The 23629-nt window shown below is 51.5% G+C and overlaps 2 protein-coding genes across 5 annotated transcripts in view; both read right to left on the bottom strand.

Moving 5' to 3' along the window:
- Positions 1 to 23087, bottom strand: part of LOC119328556 (1-phosphatidylinositol-3-phosphate 5-kinase FAB1B-like) — a 23461-nt gene extending 374 nt beyond the window's left edge. The window contains exons 1-11 of one of the 3 annotated variants that reach the window (XM_037601532.1): positions 22107 to 23087; positions 20471 to 21175; positions 19839 to 19992; positions 19379 to 19723; positions 18412 to 19311; positions 18006 to 18334; positions 17814 to 17937; positions 17572 to 17742; positions 16026 to 17450; positions 1054 to 1317; positions 1 to 366 (exon numbers count right to left, since the gene is read on the bottom strand). The exon at positions 1 to 366 is cut by the window's left edge and continues 374 nt beyond it. In XM_037601532.1, coding sequence (XP_037457429.1) covers positions 46 to 366; positions 1054 to 1317; positions 16026 to 17450; positions 17572 to 17742; positions 17814 to 17937; positions 18006 to 18334; positions 18412 to 19311; positions 19379 to 19723; positions 19839 to 19992; positions 20471 to 21175; positions 22107 to 22771 — 5403 coding nt within the window. In that variant the 5' untranslated portion in view covers positions 22772 to 23087 and the 3' untranslated portion in view covers positions 1 to 45. The remainder of the gene's footprint in view (positions 367 to 1053; positions 1318 to 16025; positions 17451 to 17571; positions 17743 to 17813; positions 17938 to 18005; positions 18335 to 18411; positions 19312 to 19378; positions 19724 to 19838; positions 19993 to 20470; positions 21176 to 22106) is intronic. The other 2 variants (XM_037601533.1, XM_037601534.1) reach the window with 2 other exon arrangements.
- On the bottom strand, positions 1338 to 13410 carry LOC119328557 (aspartate, glycine, lysine and serine-rich protein-like). Of its 2 annotated transcripts, none has more exons than XM_037601535.1 (2): positions 12919 to 13410; positions 1338 to 6436 (listed from the first exon to the last, which is right to left on the bottom strand). In XM_037601535.1, the coding sequence occupies exon 2, from the start codon at positions 4464 to 4466 to the stop codon at positions 3393 to 3395; it is 1074 nt and encodes a 357-aa protein (XP_037457432.1). In that variant the 5' UTR covers positions 4467 to 6436; positions 12919 to 13410; the 3' UTR covers positions 1338 to 3392. Both variants share the same exon structure in this region, with proteins under 2 accessions (XP_037457432.1, XP_037457433.1).
- Positions 23088 to 23629: the final 542 nt, after the last annotated feature.

The following is a 23629-nucleotide window of genomic DNA, read 5'->3' as shown; positions in this document are numbered from 1 at the left end:
CAAATCCGGCAACCACCATCCATCAATAACACACCGAGCGCCGTGCTACTCTGGTAAAGCATTTTGAGAATCGTCTTCACAAATATTTGACGAGGGGTTTGGATTGATTATTGCAGGCATCCATTGCTCAGGAATCACAATAAAATAAGCAGACATTGCTTTCCTAAACCGCTTCTTGTACTGCATCGGTGAGACAACAGTTGGAGCGGCATTCTTAGGCCCACCTAGAATGCCAGAAGATTTGACCCATGTTTCAAGGTGCTTGTCCCATGTATACTGCCTCATGAAATCAATTATTCCCAGGACAAGCTCATGTTTCTCCTCATCAACACCCACAAGCAAGGAATAATCCATTACATCAATTCCCTGAAAAAGCCATCGGAGTCAGTTGATGACTGGATGTTTATACATATGTTTGGTATCAGTGTCAGTTTGATAATAGTTCTACTCCCTCCGGTCCTTTTCACTCCGCGTATTATATTTGTGTCAACTCAAACTTTGCAAAGTTTGACCAAATTTCTATTAAAAAGTATCAACATCTATAATACCAAACACATATACTATGAAACTACATTTTATAATGAATCTACCCATATTGATTTGAAATTGTGAGTATTGATACTTTTTTCTACAAGTTTGGTCAAAATAGAGATACTTTGACTTGAGACAAAACTTATATGCAGACTAAAAAGAACCAGAGGGAGTATATTGTACATATCTCACGTCCCCTGTCCACACAGTGTCTAATATGTTGCCTAGTGCCCGCTACAATGTTATTGGTGTAAATCACAAATCCTGACAGAGTATATTCATGCCAGCATGAGATGCATGTTCCTTGTGGTCATTTGATGAGATGCATGAGATGGTCACATGATATCTCATGTGATCACATGATATACACATGTAACGCATGTTTTTGAAGAAGAAAAAAATCTAGTATCAAGTTGTATAAATCACGGTGGAAGTTATCCTATGACTTATATTTTCTTTGTCTTTATGAACATAAGTAATGCGTTGATGAAATAGATCATTCATGTCAGCATCAGAACTTACTGCTAGAAAAGAAGTGTCATTCCAAACAGCTCTTTCAAGAAGGCGCTTCGCCTTGTTCCCGACAAAAATTGGCGACGTTGGCATTGCCTCAATTAAGTTCTGGTCAAGCAGGACCTTGTTGCTGCTGGAGTCTGCATTATACCTTGACCTTGAAGATCCCTTGAGATCATAAAGCCTCGTAATATTCCGTCCAAATAAGAGATTTTCCATCACGAGCAAATCCATTTTTGATTCCTTGCCACCTTTCAGATGCTTAATTGTAACCTAAGCAAAAGCATACCATTTTTAGTACTACCCAACCCTACCACAGAAAAGAAAAGGCTACGCCTATAATTTTGGGTCATTGGCTCAATGAACTCCAGCAAAAGCATACCATTTCTAGTACTGCCCAACCATATCATACATTATTTGAGAGTTTAATCCAGTCCCAAAGTTGCAAAACTACCTGCGGACACGACTTGCAGGTTGCAAGATCTCCGAAGGTGTGTTCAAGGAAGCACATACTAGATCAAATAAAATTGTCGTAGGTGCATAACATATTTTATTTAACCAAAAAGACTAACAAAATCAATATGAAGCGCAACTAATATACCTCATTACTAATTACTAGATGCCCCAATGTGAGCTATGTGAAAAATGCAGGGAAATGGTTTTATGTCTAATATGTGCATGATTCTAAAACTGGAGAATTTTTTTTATCCCAACCCAGCAGCAAAATTACCAGATCCCAGAAACTATCATATATTCATCTAAAAGTTCAAATTGTTAGTTACATTATGTTCCATGTATAGCCTGAATATTTTCCCCATTGTATGATGAGTTTTCCGCATATTTACCACCTGTACATGTATATATATACTGGCTTTTGGCCCCCAGAAAATACAAGTTGCATATTTGTTGGGGTCTTGTTGGTCGTCGGATGCGTATTTCTCAGGATGTCACTTTTGATGAGTCTCACCCTTTCTACCGGCGTCCATCTTCCTCGACCTTCTCAGTGAAGGATGTTAGCCCAGAACTACTCGCTAGCACTCGAGTACACTGATAAACGACCGGCGGATGAGCACACACACATACTACTCACACACTCACTAGTGTATCACATACACACACTAGTAGCAGTAGTAGTAGTACACAGCACTTGAGGCTTGGAGCACACACGGTGGTACTAGAAGGAGGAAATGCCTGGTATTGCAAACTTGGAATGGCCTTATCTTACAACGATGGGGACCTGCCCCTTATATAGTGGTTCTAAAACCGACTATGTGCTGGACGTGCACAACACACACGAAACTACCATGTACTACCAAGGAAACCTCTAGGTAAGTTCCTTGCACCATCTAAGCGTACTACTAGGTAACTACCACTTCCTTACATGCATAGGAAGCTGCTGCCGCTGGTGCTGCATGCATGCAGCTGCATGTTCACTGAAGACCATGGTTGACTCAACAATCTCCCCCTCAACCTTGTCGAAGGAGTTTGACGTTGACGATTCCAACTTTATCGTGCAACTTGTGAAACCGGACGTTGCCTTCGTCGGGATATCCGTCTTCTGGGGCTTTGTGTAGCCCGTACGCCCTGCTCGTGCTTTGCCACCAGAGCGAGCAAGTCCTCCCCCGCGCGCTGTACGTAACCTTTCGTGACGAGCCGTACCTTGTGCTTGATGAAGGCGCCGTGCTCGTCCTTCTTGATCTCAGGGTGCTGCGGTCGTCCCGCAGGTTCGCCGAGAAGATCCCCCTAGGCGTCGGAACCTATGTGGAGCGCCAACGTTGTTGTCGGCATCGAACAGGTCCGACCGCGCTGTTGGCGGGGACATGAACTGCCCAGCAACCACCTCGCTTGTGGGCGTCAATCTTGCTGGGGTCATAGTTCCTGACGTCACACTGCCCGGGAACTCCCTTCCCGGGGTCGTCGTGTCGGACGTCATGCTACCCAGAAACTCACTTCCTGTGGATGACTTGTCGGACTTCGCATTACCCGGGAACTCCCTTCCCAGGGTTGTTGTGCCGGGCGCCGCACTGACAAGAGTGGCTTTTCCTAGGAAAGCGGAGTCCTTGTCATTCTTCTCATCAGACTTGCTTGTCAGGTCTCCCCCGACAGTCGTGAGTCGTGCCTCCCGCACGGACTCAACGGACCCTGAGCGCGTCGGGGCTGCAGTGTGACCGACCACAAAGCACCATGCCTCCTGCACGGTCTCGACAGTCGCCACCAGTGTGGTCGGGGCGTGCCCGACCAGAGAGTGTCGTGCCTCCCGCATGGACTCGATGGACCCCAAACATGTCGAGGTCATGGTGTGGCCGACCATAGAGCACCGTGGCTCCTGCACGGTCTCGACGGTCGCCTTAGTCATGGTCGAGGCCTTGTCGCCCCATGACCGTCTCTTCATCGCCCCCCAGTTGAGGCTTGTCGAAGAGTGTCGTGTTGCCCACACGGGCTTGCAGAACCCCGAGAACCTGGTTGTTGGGGTGTGGCCGACCTGAGTGCCGTGCCTCTTGCACGGGCTCACTAGTCGCCAGCATCATGGTTGAGACGTGGCCCACCATATGCGTCGTTGCCGTGCCTCCTGACACGGGCTTGTTGGGTCCCGAGGATGTCGGCGACGTCTTTGCCGTGCCAACTTGCACGGGCTTGTCGGGTCCCGAGGATGTCGGGGCCGTGATTGTCGTGCCAACTTGCACGGGCTTGACCAGCGTCACAAGGGATGTGGTTGCCGGGGTGTGGCTCCCCCACACCCGGGTCTTCATCTCCATGCAGTCGTAGGCCCCCGAGAATGTTGTTGTCGGGGAGAGCGCTACCGATGTCGGGAGGGGTTTACTTGAAGAGCTCCGTGCCTCCCGCACGGACTTGACGGTTGCCGGCACCGTGGTCGCCCGAGGTGCTTCGCCCTCCTGCACGGCTTCGATGCTTGTCGGGACCATGGTCTCCGGAGGCGTTGCGCCTTCCTGCATGGTCTCGATGCAAGCCATCATCATTGCTGACCCACAGTCCTCTTCAGCCTGGACGAGGTTCGCCGCGGCTGCGGCATCCTCGTCAGCCATCCTCTTGCGGCACTCACGGGCCCAGTGGCCCTTGATGCTGCAATATCGGCACTTGTCTCGGTCATCGTTGCCGGCACCTCGTCCGGCTCCACCCTGGGTGCGACCACCGCCTCTGCCGGTGCCACCTCCATTGCTCTGGGCACCGCCACCACGTCCTTGACGCTTCCTCGCCTCCCACTTCTTCGAGAATAGGAGTTGTCCGCCGCCAAAGGTCTCGCGGCCGTCGTCAATGCGGTCCTCGACCACCCGCAACCGGCCCGTGAGCTCCTCGATGGAGAGCTCACTCAGGTCAAGCAAGGTCTCGATGGAGACCGCTACCTGAGCGAAGCGAGGTGGCACGACGCGGAGAAATTTCCGCACGACTCTCGCATCGTCCATGGTGTCGCCGAGCGCTCAGAGTTGTGACGCAATGCTAGAGATCCGCATGGCGAAGTCATCGACGAGCTCGCCCTCCTTGAAGGCGATGTTCTCGAAGTCCGCCCGTAGCTTCTGCGCGTTCGCCTCACGCACGCGGTTGCTGCCGAGGCGCTGGGTACGGATGGCTTCCCACGCCTCCTTGGCGCTTGCCTTCGCCGCGAGCATGCCGTGCATCTCCGGCAGCGTGGCACGCATAAGCGCCGCCACGGCTTTCCTGTCCTCCTTTCTCTCGACCAGGTCATCCTCCATGGGAGCCCAGAGGCTCGCCGCATGGAGGTTGCACTCCATGATCAATGCCCACTCGCTGTAGTTCGAGCGCATGAGCATCGGGAAGGTGATGGGTACGCTACCGCTGAATGCGGTCTCGCGCACGATCTCCCTAACCACGACTTCACCGCGATGGCCATGCCTGGACCAGCTGCGCCCTCGCTGGGAGCCGTCCTGTGATAGCCACGACTGGGAACCACCCGATGTGGTGCGCTGCTGCACTCCTTTTGCACCGGCCATGGCTACCACAACCTGAGGCTCTGATGCCAATTGTTAGCCCAGAAGTACTCGCTAGCACTTGAGTACACTGATAAACGACCGGCAGATGAGCACACACACGTACTACTCACACACTCACTAGTGTATCACATACACACACTAATAGCAGTAGTAGTAATACACAGCACTTGAGGCTTGGAGCACACACGATGGTACTAGAAGGAGGAAATGCCTGGTATTGCAAACTTGGAATGGCCTTATCTTACAACGATGGGGAGCTGCCCCTTATATAGTGGTTCTAAAACCGACTATGTGCTGGACGTGCACAACACACACGAAACTACCATGTACTATCAAGGAAACCTCTAGGTAAGTTCCTTGCACCATCTAAGCGTACTACTAGGAAGCTACTAGGTAACTACCACTTCCTTACATGCAAAGGAAGCTGCTGCCGCTGGTGCTGCATGCATGCAGCTGCACGTTCACCGAAGACCATGGTTGACTCAACAAAGGATATCTCTTTCCTCACTTTTCCCGACGCTCCTATCGCTCTTGTTGAGTCTTTTCCCATCCGTCCTACTGCTCCTGCTTCTTCGACTACTGCAGATCCTCCGCCACCATCTCCTATTGTTTCCTCACCTCACTTATCACAGGATTACGTACCTTCATCCCCGGTGGCTTCCCCGTCTCTATCACCTGAGACTATCCCGGTGATTCCTCCTCGTATTCTTCCATCTTTTCCTCACATTTATACTCGTCGTCCGCATGTTGTGGATAAGTCTACTGATGCACTATCTACTTCTCGTGTGCCATCTTCCTCATCTGAGCGACTCGGCCTACTTATGGCTTGCGTCCTTCTCCGCTTCCGCCTGTTGACCACCTTGGCCTTCCAAGCGCTGGCGCCGCTGTTCTTGAGCCCACTTCTTATTCTGATGCTATTGTTCACCCCGAATGGCAGCTTGCGATGGCAAAGGAGACTGTTCCTCTTGAGCGCACCGGCATGTGGGATCTCATTTCTCTTCATCCCCGTGTTCGTCCCATCACTTGTAGGGTCTACAAGGTTAAGACTCGCTTTGATGATTCTCTTGAGCACTACAAAGCTTGTCCTGTGGCTCGTGGGCAGCAGGAGCATGATTGTGATTACGATGAGACTTTTGCTCCTGTGACCCATGTGATAGTTATATTATGTTCCATATATAGCATGTGTATTTTCCACATTGTATAGGGATTTTCTGCATATTTACCACCTGTACATGTGTATATATACTGGCCCTTGCCCCCCAGGAAATATAAGTTGCATATTTCCTAACACAAATGATCATACCCATGTATAAAATGGAGGGCCTCGGAACGGAAATGCAATCCTTTTCTCTGGAGACTGTTATTGGAGCAGCTTAGTTGTATTGCATAGCCCATGGGGCAAATATATATACATGTAAAGAGACCTAGTACAGGTCCCGGCAATAAACAAACAGTCTACGCCAGTTGCCCCCTCCCACCTCCCGGCGCCATGGCCTCCTGCAGCGCCGACGGGGAGGCGCGCCACCGCCACCGCGAGGAGCGCTGGAGGGACTCCGACACCGACTCTTCCTCCTCCGGTCGGCGCTCCTACCGCGACGTGGCCTGCAGCTCCGCTCCTGCACCGCCGCTCCTCCAGCTGCAGTCCGCCCAAGCCCCGGCCTTGCGCGCGCCCGCCTCCTCCCGCCTCGGCCCCCGCTCGGAGGTCCACCGCGTTGTGCACGCGGAGGTGGAGACGCCAGACGCGGGCGGAGCCTGGCTGCGGCTGAGGGGTAGGGGTCGGCGCCGCCGCGCCCAACGCACAGAGCCCCCCACGCCCCCCGCGCCTCGCTCCCGCCGCAGCCCCACGCCGGAGGAAGAGGCCGGCCTCTGCTTCCGCTGCCTTGACCCGGGCCATCACGTCCGCGACTGCACGAACAAGGTCAGGTGCAGACGTTGCCTCCTCTCTGGCCATATCTCCAGGGAATGCACGCCTGAGCGCAGAGCCAGAGACCGCGCGTTGCAGCAGGCCCCGCCTCCGCCGCGGCGCCGCGCCACCCCGCCGCCCATTCGTGCCGTGCCAGCACCTGTGCAAGCCACCGCTCCCCCAAGCCCAGTCCGAGTCATCCTCTCTCGCTCAGTGGAGATGGAGGAGGCCGAGGAAGTGCTGCGACGCGGGATGGTCGCCTCCATCACCGGCACCAGGCCCATGGTCACCGCGGAGGAGGTGGCGGACACGCTGTACTCCACGCTCGAGTTGCGCCCCGGTGACTTCATGATCCACATCCACCAACCCGAAGATTTCCTCATCATCTGCAGCACGCAAGCCATCAAGAACAGGATCTACGGCGACCACTTCATTGACGGCCCCAACTTCGCGCTCTCTCTCCGCCCTTGGAGTAAGCTTGCCCATGCCGGCTGTGACAGGTTCGAGCAGCGCGTTGAGCTTGAGCTCCGCGGCATCCCTGCCCAGGCGTGGCACCTCTCCACGGTGGAGCATCTCCTTGGCTCGAGCTGTTGGGTGGAGCGTCTCCATCCCGGAACGAGGTCGCGGGAGGACCTCGCCACGTTCAGGCTATCTGCGCGTACCCGTGACCCGTCCGCCATTCGCCGCCAGGCCATCCTCGAGATCGTCGAGCTCATCCCCGCGCGCGTCCCGTCCGAGGCCCCCTCCGTCCGCACGCTGACCTACCCGGTCTCCATCCGGCTTATCAGCGCGGACGTCGAGCGGTCGCCTCCGCCACCGGACCCCCGTGCAGACGCCGATGATCATGGAGACGCCGAGGACGGCCACGACCCCCCTGGCCGCGGCGCACGACGCGGCCCCACTCGCCGCCGTGGCCGCAAGCATCGCCGCCACGACGCCGCCTCGCCAACCACCGGGCACGGCCATGACAGAGCCTTCGACGCCCTCACCTGGTCCACCGTCGCCGGCTCCCGCCGCGCGGACGGGGTGGCCATCGCCTCTGCTTGGTGCTCGGCGGATTCTCGCCAGCGTACGGCGCCGCCACATCAAGATCCAACTGCCAGCGCCACAAGGATGTCACCCTGGCCCGTGCGAGCTGGGGCCCGCCGACAACGTCGTCGTCACCCCAAAAGAGGAAAGCAAGTCTGGCAACAAAGAAGCCCACTGCCTGATCCTGCTGCAGATGACGCCTCCGCGGACCCCGCCACAACTGATCCACCTTTGGCCAGGACAGCTGGCGCTCCGCGATTGCTCTCCCGCCCCGTTGGGGCTGCTGAAGGGCCCGCTGTCTCTCCCAGGCCACCAGTCCCCCCCGCGCAAGTGGATACCCCCGCCTTGTCGACACCTGCCCTAGCCGGCCCTCTGATTCGTCCAACTCTGGATCCGACGCCGCAAAGTGAGGTCCCCGCCCCCGACACGTTGCCCCTGGCGCGAACGGCACCCGAGGTGGATCCCTTGTCGGGACAAGCTTTGCCCCTGCCCGCCGATGGGACAGACTGCGCCCGCTCTGCAGGCCTGCCGCCTCAGCCCGACAGTGACGATCACGGTGACGTTCGAGCCATGGCTCCGTCCCTGTTTGAATCTCACACCGATTCTGGTGGGGCACCAGTGGAATCGGTCCTGCATGACGCTGGGCCGGACCAGGCGCGCACTCTGGATATGGGCCGCGACCTTCATAGGCCCGACCGGCCTACTGCTCAAGAGGCCAGGCCTGCGTCGCCCACAAGGCCACCCCCTGAGGCCGCGCATGCGCACGCGGAGCGGCCTCTGACGAAAAACTGCTGGCCTGCCGCGAACTCCCTACTATCAAGCGCGCACCGCTTCGCCTCCCCGCCTATCACCTTGCGTCGATCCAGGCTGCGGGGAGCCACTTGGACCTTAGGGGAGTTCCTGACGGCAGCAACTCGACACCTGAGCTCGGTTCTCCCCACCCCCGGCAAACGGGCTCGCCGGCAGCCACTGAACTTCACCCCCCGGCGCGGGCGTTCTGCATCTTCGGCAGCAAATCCAGCCACTGCGCCGCCCACTGCCGAACGCCGGGCGCAAGTTCAGGTGCTGCGCACCCTTGGGATTGTTGGCACCAACCAGAAGATCACCGCCGCAGAAATGAAGGCCTATGACGACGTGTTCGCTGCGCCGATCCCACTAGTCGTGCTCTCTGCCATCGCGGCATTGGTGGATCGTGAGCTCCCTGTCGACCCGGCACCCGCGCACGCCATTGTGACGCCCTCTGGGGGCGCGATCGCGGTCTAGCCTTGCGCTCGGACCCCCGTCGACCTCTTGCTCATGGATCACGACCTCAAGATTGCGATATGGAACGTGCGTGGCCTTAATGCACGCGCTCGACGCACCACTATCCGCTCGTTGATCATGTCTAGTGGCGCCACCATTGTCTGTCTTCAAGAAACGAAAATGGCTTTGATTTGCTCGTCGGTTGTCCTTGAGGCGCTCAGCTCTGATTTTGATGAATTCGTGTATTTGCCGGCGATTGGAACCTGCGGGGGCATTCTGCTGGCTTGGAAAAGCAGGGAGGTGACAATCACCAACCCCGAGCTCACCGCCAACACGCTGTCCGCCAAGGTAGCCACCACCTCGAGCCAGCACACGCCATGGTGGATCACGGTTGTTTATGGACCCCAATCGGACGCCGACAAGATCGCCTTCCTCCAGGAGCTTCGCGACCTACGCATTGCGTGCCCAGGCCCGTGGATGCTCTGTGGCGACTTCAACCTCATATACCGGGACGAGGACAAGAACAATGGGAACGTAGAAAGGCGCATGATGGGGCGGTTTCGGCGTTTCCTCAACGACATGGCGCTCAAGGAGGTGTATCTCAGTGGCCGCCGATACACTTGGTCCAGCGAGCGGTCACCCCCAACGTTGGTGCACCTGGATAGAGTATTGTGCACGGTGGACTGGGAGGAGCGGCACAGCGATTGCCACCTCCGATGCCTTGCCTCTGTCGTGTCGGACCACAGCCCCCTCCTCCTGGACTGCTCCCCAATCCCGCCCGATCGTCGTCGCTTCCACTTCGAGGACTATTGGGTTCGGTTGCCAGGATTCCAGGAGATTATTGCAGCGGCTTGGCACTCCGCCGGCTCCGTTGACCCATTCGAGAGACTCATGCTTCGCATGCAAGCCACTGCACGTAAGCTGACCGGCTGGAGCGCTCGCACTGTTGGCAACGTGCGCCACAAGATGGCCCTCTCCCGCGAGCTGCTGCTCCGCTTCGACGCCGCGCAGGAGAGCCGGCCTCTCCGCGCATGAGGATTGGCTTCGTCGCCAAATCAAAACCTCCTACATGGGCCTGGCATCGCTTGAGCATACCATTGCACGTCAGCGAGCGCGTATCGCCTCCCTCCAGGACGGGGATGCAAATACTTCCTTCTTCCATCGCCAGTGCTCTTACCGTCGCCAGAAGAACAGGATCCACAGCCTGGCTGTGGACGGACAAGTCCTCACCAGCCACGACGACATGGCTGCGGCCACTTTCGCGCACTTCGACGAGCTCCTGGGCACCGCTACGCATCGCGAGTGCACGCTAAACCTCGCGCAACTCATCGAGCCCGCTGGCGACCTTCTCGAGCTCGACGCGCCCTTCACCGACGACGAAATCTGGAATGCCGTCAAGCGGCTGCTGGTGCGGAAGGCCCCAGGGCCGGACGGATTCACCGCCGAGTTTCTCCGCGCCTGCTGGCCCATCGTCAAGGACGACTTCGCCGCCGTCTTTCAGCAGCTCTATGACATGCGCGACCGCGGATTCTCCCGTCTCAACGAGGCACTCCTATCGCTGCTGCCAAAGCACGCCGATGCGCGTGGCCTTCGCGAATACAGGCCGATCAGCCTCATTCACGTGGTGGCCAAGATCTTCGCCAAGGTGTTGTCGCTTCGCCTCGCGCCAAAGCTTGACTCGCTCGTCAGCAACAACCAGAACACCTTCATCTCCGGTCGCAGCTTGCACGACAATTTTGTCCTTGTTCGGCAGTCCGCACGCCTGCTGCACCAGCTCGGGGCGCCGCGCATCCTCCTCAAGCTCGACCTTGCTCGCGCCTTCGACTCGCTTTCATGGCCATTTCTCTTTGAGGTGCTGCGACAGTACGGCTTCGGAGACAGATTCTTGGAATGGCTCGCGATCTTGCTTTCTTTTGCTAGCACAAAGGTGCTGCTCAACGGGAACCCTAGCCCCCCAATTTGGCATCGCCAGGGCCTGCGCCAGGGCGACCCCGTCTCACCTCAGTTGTTCGTCCTCGCCGTGGACATTCTTGGGCGACTCTTCAAGCGTGTTGCGGACATGGGGGTCTTGCGCAGACTGCATCCCACAAGATCCGTCCTGCCAATCTCGCTGTATGCGGACGACGTCGTCCTGTTCTGCCATCCCCACTCCGACGACATGGAAGCGGTCAAGGCCATCCTGCACCTGTTCGGCCAGGCCTCTGGACTGCATGTTAACTATGCCAAGAGCGCTGCCACACTCATTTGCTGCAAGGCCGACGAGGCTGCTCCCGCCGTCCAGCTCCTGGGTTGCCCGATCGTCGAGTTCCCCCTCACCTACCTGGGCATCCCCCTCACCATCCGACGACCTACTGCCGCGCAGCTGCTACCCCTCGTCGACAGGGTGGCCAGGAGCCTCCCCTCTTGGAAGGCGTGGCTGATGAACCGAGCCGGCCGCCTCGCCCTGGCGAAATCGGTCCTGGGTGCGATTCCGCTCCACCAGCTGCTCGTGCTTGCCCCCCCCCCCAAGAAGACTCTCAAGCTGCTCGAGAAAATCCAACGCGGCTTCCTTTGGGCTGGCCGCGCCGAAGCCAAAGGAGGGCACTGCCATGTCAATTGGCGCCGTGTTGCCCGCCCACTGTCCTTAGGTGGGCTGGGAGTCCATGACCTGGAGCGCACGGGCCTTTCGCTCCGTGTCCGTTGGCTCTGGTTCAGCCGCACCGACGATCGCCGCGCTTGGAGTGGCTTGGACCTGCAGTTTTCCGCTGAGGAGCGCGCCTTCTTCTTTGCCAGCACTTACACCGTCCTTGGCAACGGTCAGAACACGAAGTTCTAGGAGGACAGATGGATTGGAGGACGCTCTGTCCGCGAAATCGCGCCTCTCCTGCACTCCTGCATTCCCAAAAGGAGAAGGAAGGCCACGACGGTTGCCGACGGCTTGCCGGGGCACCTTTGGGCGCGAGACATCCACGGAGTTGTGGGCATTCACGAAATCGGCCAGTACATCCTGCTATGGCGCTTGATCGAGAGCACAACGCTCTCTGACGCGCCTGACCAGCTCGTGTGGAAGTGGACGGCGTCGGGCATCTACACCGCTAAATCTGCATACACTGCTTCCTTCCACGGCTCGATGACCTGCGGCAACTGGAGGCTCACATGGAAGAGTTGGGCACCCCCCGGAGTGAAGTTCTTCCTCTGGCTTGTCAGCTTGGATCGATGTTGGACGGCGGACCGCCTCGCCCGGCATGGACTGCAGCACCACAACAGTTGCCCTCTTTGCTGCCAGGAGCCTGAAACAATGCGCCATCTCCTCCTTGGGTGTTCCTTCTCGAGGCACGTCTGGTTCGAGATCCTTTCCTGGATGCGCATGACATGCAGGCCCCCGAGCAACGAGGCTACCCTCTTTGATTGGTGGCATGATGCCCGGCAGGTCAAGCCCAAGGCGATGCGCAAGGGGCTGGCATCCGCGACACTTCTTACCTCCTGGATGATCTGGAAGCACCGCAACGATTGCGTCTTCAACGACGCACACCCTTCCATCCGGGCGCTAGTTCATGGCATCAAGGAGGAGGCCAAACTTTGGGCTACGGCAGGCGCTGCTGGACTCAGAGTAGTCTTGCCCTCGACCTGGGACGTGCACTAACTCATGTCCCCTGACTGTAATTCGCCTCCCAGGAGGACTGTAACATAAAACACTCTTTCTCTTCAATACAATGAAACGCAAAGCTTTTGCGTTTTCTCGAAAAAAGAGACCTAGTACATTAGTTTGTGGTACAAGGAAATTTAAACTAATACGACTATGTAAAGAGACCTAGGCTATACTGAGACTGCATATCAAACTAGTAAAATGCCTGTGCTACGCTACAGAACAACATGAAAGTAGAGCCAAAAATAATTTAGCCACACTGTTATATTTTTAATCAAGACCTTCTAAAGTTACAGAAGAAATAACTGGATATTCCTTTTCTTATCACATGTATTAGTGGACATTTCAACTAATGCTAGTATACACATCATTATTCTACTTTGCAAGGTAGGCCAAAACACTAATGATATGTTTACTTGTTGCATATCACATTATCATTTTTATTTTTCTCCTGTATTTTTAATGTCGAAGTTTAGAACTGTAGTACATTCAAATCAACATTTGAGATCTCGCTGCATATTATTTTATCCCATTTAAAATGGTATGCCCCATTGAAAACATTCTTAAAAACCCACGCTTATAGGTTTAAACGGACTTGGAATCAACATAAGCCAAGTTGCAGCCTACCAAATGTGATGTTTGAATGTAGTTAAAAGAACTTGAGGATGGTGGATGAGATAATAAGCGTGTAAAACATATCAAAGACTCCGTGTCCAACATAATACTTCACATCATTTGCCACCCTAGATTGCACAGGGAGATTAAAAAAATATGCAATGAGAAAAAGGAAGAGACATAAAGCATGTTAATGAAAGGCGTCAGATAATAAGCAAAGATTATTAGTCCACACATGGAAGTTACCATCAAGAGTGCATGATATATGGTCAACTTGCCACCATGAAGAGTCAATGAATTGGAATTTCGATGATTGCAAATATTATTTGTTTTCAAGGAGGGGGTGGGGGTTGGGGGGATTGCATCTATCCATCTGATGCATTGAGCGTGGTGGTACTCAAGGCCTTCGTGGTGGTCCTCATGGCCTCCACCGTCATGGTCATGACTGCCGTGAATGAGATATAATGCTCGCTGCTCACTGAGGAGTAGCGAAATGCTATACGGCATTATGGCTCTAGAAATCCTCCTTTTCCAAAAAAAATTATGGCTCTAGAGGAGCTCGGGTGTGACTTCCGTGCTATGCTCGCACAGACGATAGCGGCCAAGGCCGATGTGCAGGATGCCCTATGTCGGGTGCTCGTGCTGGCCGCCGCCTGCCCACTACCTCTGCTCGCCAATATTGTTGAGCCTACACACTGGTGGACCTACTTCCCGATGTCATCGATCCTACATAGAGACAAAACTGCTTCGTGAAGCACTCCCCATCCGGGATGCGTTGGTCGTTGTCACCTAGAATGACGACGCTCCCCTTGTGTTTTTTATTGTTATATTTCCTCTAAAAGGCTGGACGGGCCGGGCTTCCTGTCGGGCTGGCTCTAACTCTGCCCGAAAGGATAAAAGGCCTAGCCTCTTTTTTAGGGTAAGAGGCCTAGCCGAGACGGCAAAATAGGCCTCAAGCACAACAAGGTAGAGCCAGTTTTGGCCCAGTTCAGCTGCAAGGCTCTCTTCTGAACCCAACCCATCTGTTTGTTAGGAATTCTAAAAAGAATTCTATTTTTCAGTAAGAGCCCAACCCATCCAAGTGAGAGGAGGGAATTAATAAGAGGAGCCCCATTACGTACGCGATTTTCTAATAAAAAACAACAACGTACGCTCGCATGCATCCATCCAACGTGTTGCCGCTGCTAGCATACACATGATGCACGCACTCATCCTGTATCCATCCCCAACAACGTCGTCCTGTCCTCGGATCCTCGCCATGCACTGTAGCTGCAGACCCCGGCCCACCGCGCCCACGCCGGTGGCCGGCCACACCGCCATGCAGTCGTTGTCGAGCACATACACGCACGCCGGTGCCCGCACCCTCCGATTCCTATGCAGTTGTTCGCCCAGCGCACGCACGCGCGGTCCCCAAGCTCTCTTGCTGCTCGTGGTCGGGGTGTTCGCGATATAGACCGGGCTCGCTGTCGTGGTGCTCCGCCTCCACGACCACGCCTCCCGAACGCGCCGGTGCTCCGCCTCCACGACCACGTTCCCAACGCCGCCGCATCCTGGGCCTACCTAGCATTAAACGGCGTTGCCGGGGATGGAGGTGGAGAAGCACCACGGCGTCTCGCCCTCTTCGTCCTTTCCTCGGATCCTTGCTATGCACTGCGGCTGCACCTGCACAACCTGGCACCCCGCGCCGACGACGGTGGCCGACCAGACCGGCACGCCGTTGTTGCCGAGCACATGCACCGCAACCTCCGATCCTATGTCGTCGTTCACCGAGCACACACGCGCAGTGGCCAAGCTCCCATGCTGCTCGTGGTCAGGGTGTGCCTTCGACTGGGGTCGCCGCCGTGTGGTGCTTCTCCTCCTCCACGAGCACGCCTCTCGGACGCTCCGATGCTCCGCCTCCACGACCACGTTCCCAAAGCCGCCGCATCCTGGGCCTACCTAGCATTGAACAGCGCCTCCGGGGCCGGCGAGCCAACCCAGCAAAGAGTTGGTCGGTACAAGCCTCGCCCTTGTATTGGGGTTCGCCATAGCACCGAGCTGAGCCCCGGCCCTGCCCGTCGTCGGTGAGATTTTGGCTGCTCGATCCGATTCTGGCTTGTGCCCAACCTGACCTGTGGAATTGTTCTAGGGAAGCAGCCGTCGCTGCTGTGCACAGGTGGATGGTGGTGGCGGAGCGTCTTTGATTGGACAGAAGATGACGATTGGGGAGAGCAGCGGTCCAGAGGAAGTTTTTTTAATGCAGCAAGCCAGCTGGCCTGTTGGAGATTGTTATTATTTTAATGCGGTGGGTCCCACAGGTAGGAGATGGAGGGTGAGTGAACTCACCACCAACTCAAATCTTTAGAAGTAGGAAAGATAACTTGCATACATAGAAAAACTATTATTTGTACCTCTACCCTAAATGAAGTACTCCAATATTTCACTTCACTTGAAAGACTGCAATTTGTCATGCCCGATAGAAACAACATTGTTTCGAAGCAAAATTCCACTTAGTGACCATTGCCATTAATCTTACAAGAAGTTTCTTCCCCATACTTAATGTGGAATACCACTGTAATAAACATATATAAACAGGAGATTAAAGGTGATACGAACATACCTGATAGATTCCCAGAATCTTTGCAAGGCATGTAGGGCTTCCAGTGCTTATGGACTCTGACAAATACTTAAAATAATCTGGGCCGAACTGAAGGAATGATTCAAGCTCTGTTTTTGTGACCTGCTTTATAATAAATCTATCATCCAGGGATTTTGCAAAGAACACATTACTTTTGCCACCTTGTGCTCCCCATTTCTTGCATCGACTGATAGATCTTAAATAATCAAGCTCCGATGGACAACAAAACCTTCTGAGTTCTTCAAAGCTTTTTGCATAATAGCATGTCACAGTGTATTTAACTTTCCCAAGTGGCCCACCATCTTGAAAAGAAACTCTGGAGTGCAGTAGATCAGGAGCAAAGGACCCTCTACTGGAAGATATCGATGCAGCAAAATCATCAGAGGATCCAAAATCCTCAAATAAATGGAACAGGTTAAAATTTCCTGAATCATAAACAGGCAACGAAAGTGTAGAATCTGCACTGTCTTTATTTTGATTGCTCTCAACTGACATTTGAAAGTAATACACAGGTGAAACAAGTGCATAAGAAATAATACTAGTCGGTTCATCATCAAATACCGGGATAACAACATCATTAGCTCCAGTTGGCAGAAAAAGTCTTGCTCCACCTTGCTGTGATAGATCGCGAAACAATGAAATGTATACAGGATTGTAGTCGGCCAAGGTTCCGAATGTCGGTGCTGTGCCAGAGTTTGTGTTCAATGAATTATAAAATGTCATGTATGGCATTTTAAGGCAGCTTAGCAAGTCTTCTACTGTATCCCCAGACCTGACAGATGCAGAAGTGTGTTGTGGTACTGCCTTTGCTTGTTTTTTCACATCAGCAGCTGTACCTTCTAACAGAGCTAGTGGTTTCACCAGGCTTGCATCAGGAGCAGGTCCATCCTCACCTCTCCATTTTGCATCCAGTTTATCTGAAATGTCAGTAGCTACTGGGAACTGACCTTCAGAAGAAACCCTACGAATGCCGATAATCGATCCTTGATGATCTAAATGATCCCTGACATTAGCGCTATTAGCATGATTTATTTCAACTATTGTATCTTCAGCACCATTCAACTCTTCAGTATTTCTTGAGCAAGTTTCATTAGATTGATCATGCTGGTTGGTCCCCTCATCACCAGCGTGCAGTGCATTTGAATCGGTGCCCTTTGAGTTCTTCTCCAACTTTGTGTTTGTATTGGTATCAGCTGATCGATCATTGATTTCAGAATTATTACTTCCAACTCGTAGACTTCCCAGAGCAGCGCAATACTTGCCACCTGAGGTTGCTATGAAACTTAGGCGTTGATCCCACAAGTAACAAAGAAATAGTAGCTGCCTCCTTAGTTTGTTAACTTCAAGAATATCAATGAATAACTGCCCCTTTCTGATTTCCTTTTTCAGTAGATTCTTTAGTGACTCCTGAAAGTGAATGCTCCAATAATCAGAATACTACATTCAGTTTAGCTTTTTTTTACAGAGCTTTAAGTGTGACAATGGTTTCTTAACAAATCACTAGATAAAAATAGTAAAACAACTTTACCGTGAAATCAACCTTCTCTGCTTGTAGGATATCTTCCAACTCTACTATGTTTTGTCTTAACTCAAGGATCTTCATGTTGCCATCAAAAGAGCCTGTAATTGGCCTTTTCTCTGAAATTTGATGGAGTGCATTCAGTACTTCAGTGAACAGGAGTTCAGCTGAATCAACCACCTGAGACATTTGACTATTAGCATCACACAGTAATTACCTCGCAAGTGAGCTAATAAAATTAAACTTACTACCTCATTTGCTTCTTGCTCTACCCATTCCTGATGCTGGGAAGTAAAATCAAGTTTCGGCGGAGGCAAATAGACTGAGTGAACCTTGATTGATGCGTATCTGAAGCAAGCAACCATTTCACCGAAACTGAAATGCAAACATTTAAGACACGATTTTTGCCAAATTGATAAAGTGGAATGGAGATGAGGATATACCCATAAAAACGAAGGCAGTCCCTGTGAAGAGAATGACCACAGCTGGCTACCCTACTTGCTGCTGCATGATTTGAAAAACTAAGTTCCAAAAATTTACCAAAAGATAAGCCCCAGGCAGCATCAGACATCACTACTCTTTTAGTTGCTGGAGGGAGCCCTTTATCGCGCGGACAGCGTAAGCATCTATGCCACATCCAGATTTTACCATCAAGTTCACCAGGTAACTTCACTATGAGTTTCCGCACTGATATTGTTAAGCTGCCTTGGGGGTGAACATAGCAATAAACATGGGCCTCTGGTGCCAGCTCACAAGAGAGACAACAATTGCTCTAAAACAAAATGTAGAAGTTATGTAAAATATAAAAATTATGAAACAAGTATAGTTTATCAAAGACCTTGGTCTAACCTGATCAAATAGCTCGTCACGCAAAAACCTGCCTAAAGGTTTGTCAAAGTTACCATAATATTTTATGCGAAGAAGGTGAGGCCGCTCACATATAGCTTCTTTCCAAACACAACGCGAGGACAGAGAAACTAATATACTCTGGTTGTCTGCAGGGGATGCTGGAATTTCATCCCTTTTTACTATTGAACTGTCATTTGAACTGCCATTATTATAAGAAACTTGTAAGTTGAGAGGAGCAGATGGCTTAGCCGCTACCTTGGCACCATTGTTGGCATTATGGGCAAATGAAAGATCACTTTCAGCAGCCACCAAATTTGCAGGATGAGCAGGCAACACACTCAGGCCATTAGTTTCAGGCTGGAGTTCTTCAAATTTCATTTTGCTGCCAACATCTCTAGTACAAGCAGGACACTGGCAGAATGAAATTCTCGACTGCTGAACCAGAGGATCATTATATGATTGAGGGTCCATACCAAGCAAACAGTCAATGTCTCCAATTTGGTCATTGATTTGAACTGATGATGCTTGGGTAGAACCAACTCCCAATCTTTTCCAGCATTTGTTATCAGGGAAGGATGCTGCAGCCATTTGGTCCATCATTCTAAAACCATTGGATGTAAAGTCATCCTTTTGAATATCAAATGCTTGCAGGTTGTTGTTGGGTGATGAAATAGTAGGCATTTGCAAAATAGGTATCGTTGAAATGGATCTATCAGCACTGGAAGGTTTGTCCGGCAAAGCAACAATAATCGGCGACTTAAGAGGGAGTTCTGGCAAGGTTGCACCTTCATCTACAAGAAAAGATGTTTCAAGAGCCAAGTGATAGGCTGCGAAGACTCCATATTGCACAACATGCTTCACTTTTTTCAACTCATCCCCATTAGCTCCTTTTAGCAAGATCTGCAGAATTAGATATAGTTAGACAGGACCCCAAGTGCTATAACTAAGTCAACAACAGAACACTTACTGTAAAACCCAAGGGCTTTGGACAGCCTTCAAAAAACATAAGGGTCTTCAGCATTTTCTTCCCACCTTCTCCAGCAGTCCCATGCTCTTCAACATACTTCTCCACATGGAATAAGTCACAATTCCCGAGCTTTTGGGATGACAGATAATCAATCGAGGGAACTATCTGAGCACCAGTGCAACGGGATATCCGTTCCAGAAGTGGTCTTTTGATATTCAAAACAAGTGAAATGTTTTTCTCCAGAAACAAATCCTGAGCATAACGAGACACAGATTTCTCTACCAATACAACACTTGGTTGGTGCGCTTTGATCTTTACAACTGCCATTTTCAGATAATCCGTTTCCTGGAATACAAAAAGGCATGAAAATGATTGCCATCAGCAACGATCAATCTATACCACACTCTCAATGCACTTTGGTTTTACAATTTATGCATGAAAACATAATCGTGGGTAGTACCTGCTGCAGTAAAGTATCAAAACTTGAAAGCAAATTCGATACACGCTGATATTCAAGTGCACCACCAAGAATTAGGATTCGTGGCTTTTCCTTCTTTGTTGACATGCGCCGATGAGCAACATTCTTCTTACAAACAACTCCTCTTACAACCAAGCTGGAAATGAAGAAGTTTACAACCAGACACAAAAACAATTAAGTTCTTACCTGCAGCACTAAGGAAATGCACAGAAAGGAAAGAAATGATGAAATCTCAAGTGCTATAACTTGAAAAGCTGTTGCCTTGGCGCAGTGGTAAAGCTGCTGCCTTGTGACCATGAGGTCACGGGTTCAAGTCCTGGAAACAGCCTCTTGCAGAAATGTAGGGAAAGGCTGCGTACAATAGACCCAAAGTGGTCGGACCCTTCCCTGGACCCTGTGCAAGCGGGAGCTACATGCACCGGGCTGCCCTTTTTTTTATAACTTGAAAAGCCAAGGTTACCAGCAGTAGCACTATATGTTATTTACATTATAAAGTAGTGCCATATTGATATGAGAACTTCATAAAGCATTAAGCAAATGAATGCTAAAACACATAAACAAGTAAAAATCACCAGATTATGTGAAGTGATGCATGGAAGAGTGTATCTGTTCACCTGTCACTTGGACGGCCACAAGCCAAGCATTTCACCTTTACATAGCCACCAGGGTCCATACGTCCTCCTTTGCTGGTATCTGGTCTCAAAAGAGATGCAGCTTCCCAAGACAAGGAGGTAACTATATCTAGCCAACTCTCATTGCCAATTTTATCACCCAATTCTATCTTTTCAGCTTGAAGAAGTTGGGCCACCAATGCCCGAAAATGCCCATCAACAATATCTTTCATGGCTTTCTTGTGTTCCTCAGCAGATTTATCTCTACTTCGACAATGTCCACTGCTGAAGCTGTTTGAGCGTAGATAACCCCATTCTCCTGTGGCATCCTCCCCCTCATCATCATCACATGGAGCACCATCATGGTCATCCTCTTCATCCTCGGCTTCTGGAGGTAGCCAAAGTGAGCTATTGTTTTCAAAATCCACAAGTTCATTTTCTAGCACTTCCATGCCATACAACGAAGAAGATCGAGCATTGCACTCCTCAGCATTATCAATGATATGATCACCAGTCTTATCCATTCCCTCAGAATTAACTAAGGTTGCTGTATCTTTTCTTGGTGATGCAGAATCTTTAGCAGCATCATTGCAAACAACTTGATGATCATCAAAACACATAGGCCCATTGTATTCATCAGAGTTTTGTAGGTGGTGTACTTCCGAATCAGAGCGGAAAATTGTGTAGTCGTCATCTTCATCATCACTCCTAGTAGAAGAAAATAAATGTTGAATTAGTCACAGGGATCCAACTAGCAATTTTGAAATACAGTCTTTCTTTCTTTTGTTGAGTTTGATTAATAATTCCTCTGCGGAGTACTTCTTACTCCCAGAGAACAGAACTTGAACAAGTAAACTTATCCAAGATCTGGAGACCTTGTCATCTTGTAAATTCATCACATCCTGCTTATCATAAAGTAACCATATACTATGATTATGTCAAGCATTTGCACTGCTTCTTGCTACCATGCTATCAATGGCACAAAGTCAACGAGAATGAAAAGCATAAAAGGAACTAATCAAACAGTAATTTCGATCTGTGCCAACTTGGTTTCAGGATGGTGATGATTAACAGCGCAACTGATTGCAGCCACCCTTTGTTAGTTAACCAACAGTGAACAGCTTATGAAATTTTGTGTTCTCTACAAAAAACACTTATGAATTTCAGGTGTGCTTATGTCACATTGCTTATTGTGAATCTATTTATGTGGCACACAATAATGAAGCAAACCCCATATGGATAGCCAAAAACAACTGTATTTCAAATTTGACCAAGTATTATTCAAAGAAATCCTATATTCAAACAACACAGGAGTTCCATTTAGGCATGTAACAAAAGCGATGTTAGTGGGCAAACTCTCCAATATAGAGTAACAAAAGAATTCAGGTACTGGGAATTGCATCCAAAAGGAAAAATATTTGGCCAAATAAGTCTCTGCATCTAGCCCTATCCAACAACACAGGTATCATATTTCAGAAGTATGGTCTCGGCTACTGATTGGACAACTACCTCAAACAATCTTTGTTTGTTGTTTGTCAACGATAATGTATGAAGTTAGGTGTAGTTTAATTTCCTTGAGAAAAAAGTTAGCGCAGCTGATTTTGTTGGCTAACAAAGCCAGAAGCCTAAAAAGGAATACCTATTCAAGCAGAAGTTGAATGGATCAGGCGAATTGTCCACATAAGCCGCATGCTCCACGGCCCCATCCGGCTCCATCACAGCATGCTGCAACTCCAGAGAAGCATCGAGCTCGCCGCAGTTGCCCTCGCTGCTCACCGACCGTGATGCAGAGTAAGTGCAGCTGGCATTCGCATAAGACAACAACTGGCCGTTGGTCACCGTGCTGCTACGCCCGGTGGAACATGACTTTTCGCTCCCCGCACTCGTGGCCGACGGCGACGGGCTCGACGGCTGCGCCACATCCCTCCGAGCGGCCGCCTCCTCCTCCAGCCAGCGCTTGAAGCAGTAGTTGCAGACCCTGATCCGCTCGATGTCCTCCCGCGCCGCGTCCCCCAGCGAGCGGGGCACAGAGTTGGCCGTGCAACGGGCACAGAACACGCGGCCGCAGTGGCGGCAGTGGTGACGCCGATTAAGGATGGTGAACTGGGCATCGCAGTCGTAACACACCCGGCAACTTTGGTCCGGCATCCAGAAGTCTCTGGACAAGTCATGCGGCTGCGCCTGTGGCACATCGGCAGCAGCAGCAGCCTTCGGCGCAGGCGGCGGCGAGTGCTCTCCCCGCCGCGGCATCCGCGACTTGACTGCTCCCAACAACTCAACGAGGCGCCCCTCCGATGATCCCATCACCCAGGCCTTTAGCGCTCCCACCCTTCATGCTCAGCACAGCAGCGACTCAATTCGCATGGCCCTCGCCGCTTCCGAAACCAGGGGCACTCCAACGCCGCACGCCGCCGGATCAGAACTCAATCGGCAGCACCCGGCACGAATTCGGCAGCGCTGGATCGAGCGGGGGGCAAATGGGAATTGTACAAGGGGCGGGAGGACTGATTTTTTTTTATTTGGCTTAAGACAAAGTGAGGATTTCGGATGGGATTAGGAGGTGACGATGGTTCCAGACGACGAATGCCACTCGCGCACGGGGCTGGACTTGCTCGAAGGATGCGGATTCACGGGGTACAAAGGTAGTAGAAACGACGGGACTGTTTGCCTGAGTACACATGCAAAAGTTATGCTCTCTCCTTCACGAATAAGTATACATCTAGATTTTGTCCCAATTTAAAGTTTTAAAATTTTGATCACAAAAAAATAGCAGCATTTATAGCACTAAATTAGTATCATTAGATTTGTTTTGAAATGTAATTTCATAATGTACCAATTTGATGTCATCCATTGATGTAGGATATAGAGACCCTAATCGCCCAATCTTTCACAAAAGGAGCGGATCCAGGGGAAATCACGAAGAACACGGGGAAGAACGGAGAGAAAACACAATAAAAAACACGAGAGGAATCACTAAACCGACACGAATAAGTAACACATGGGCTAGATCCTCAAGTACATAAGGAAAAAGATACAAGATCCACGGACAACTAGGGACGATACACGGTAACCGGTCTTCTCCGTGAGGAGGTCTTGATGTTCTTCCCTAAAGAGGGGTCTTGAATCCGCTTGGGGGATCTTCTCCGGTGGAGGCTCGAATCT

Source organism: Triticum dicoccoides, chromosome 7A (genome assembly GCF_002162155.2).
Source record: "Triticum dicoccoides isolate Atlit2015 ecotype Zavitan chromosome 7A, WEW_v2.0, whole genome shotgun sequence".
In the NCBI taxonomy this organism is placed as follows: domain Eukaryota; kingdom Viridiplantae; phylum Streptophyta; class Magnoliopsida; order Poales; family Poaceae; genus Triticum; species Triticum dicoccoides.
The sequence above is the reverse complement of the archived record's forward strand: the minus strand, read 5'-3'. Positions and strand labels throughout refer to the sequence as shown.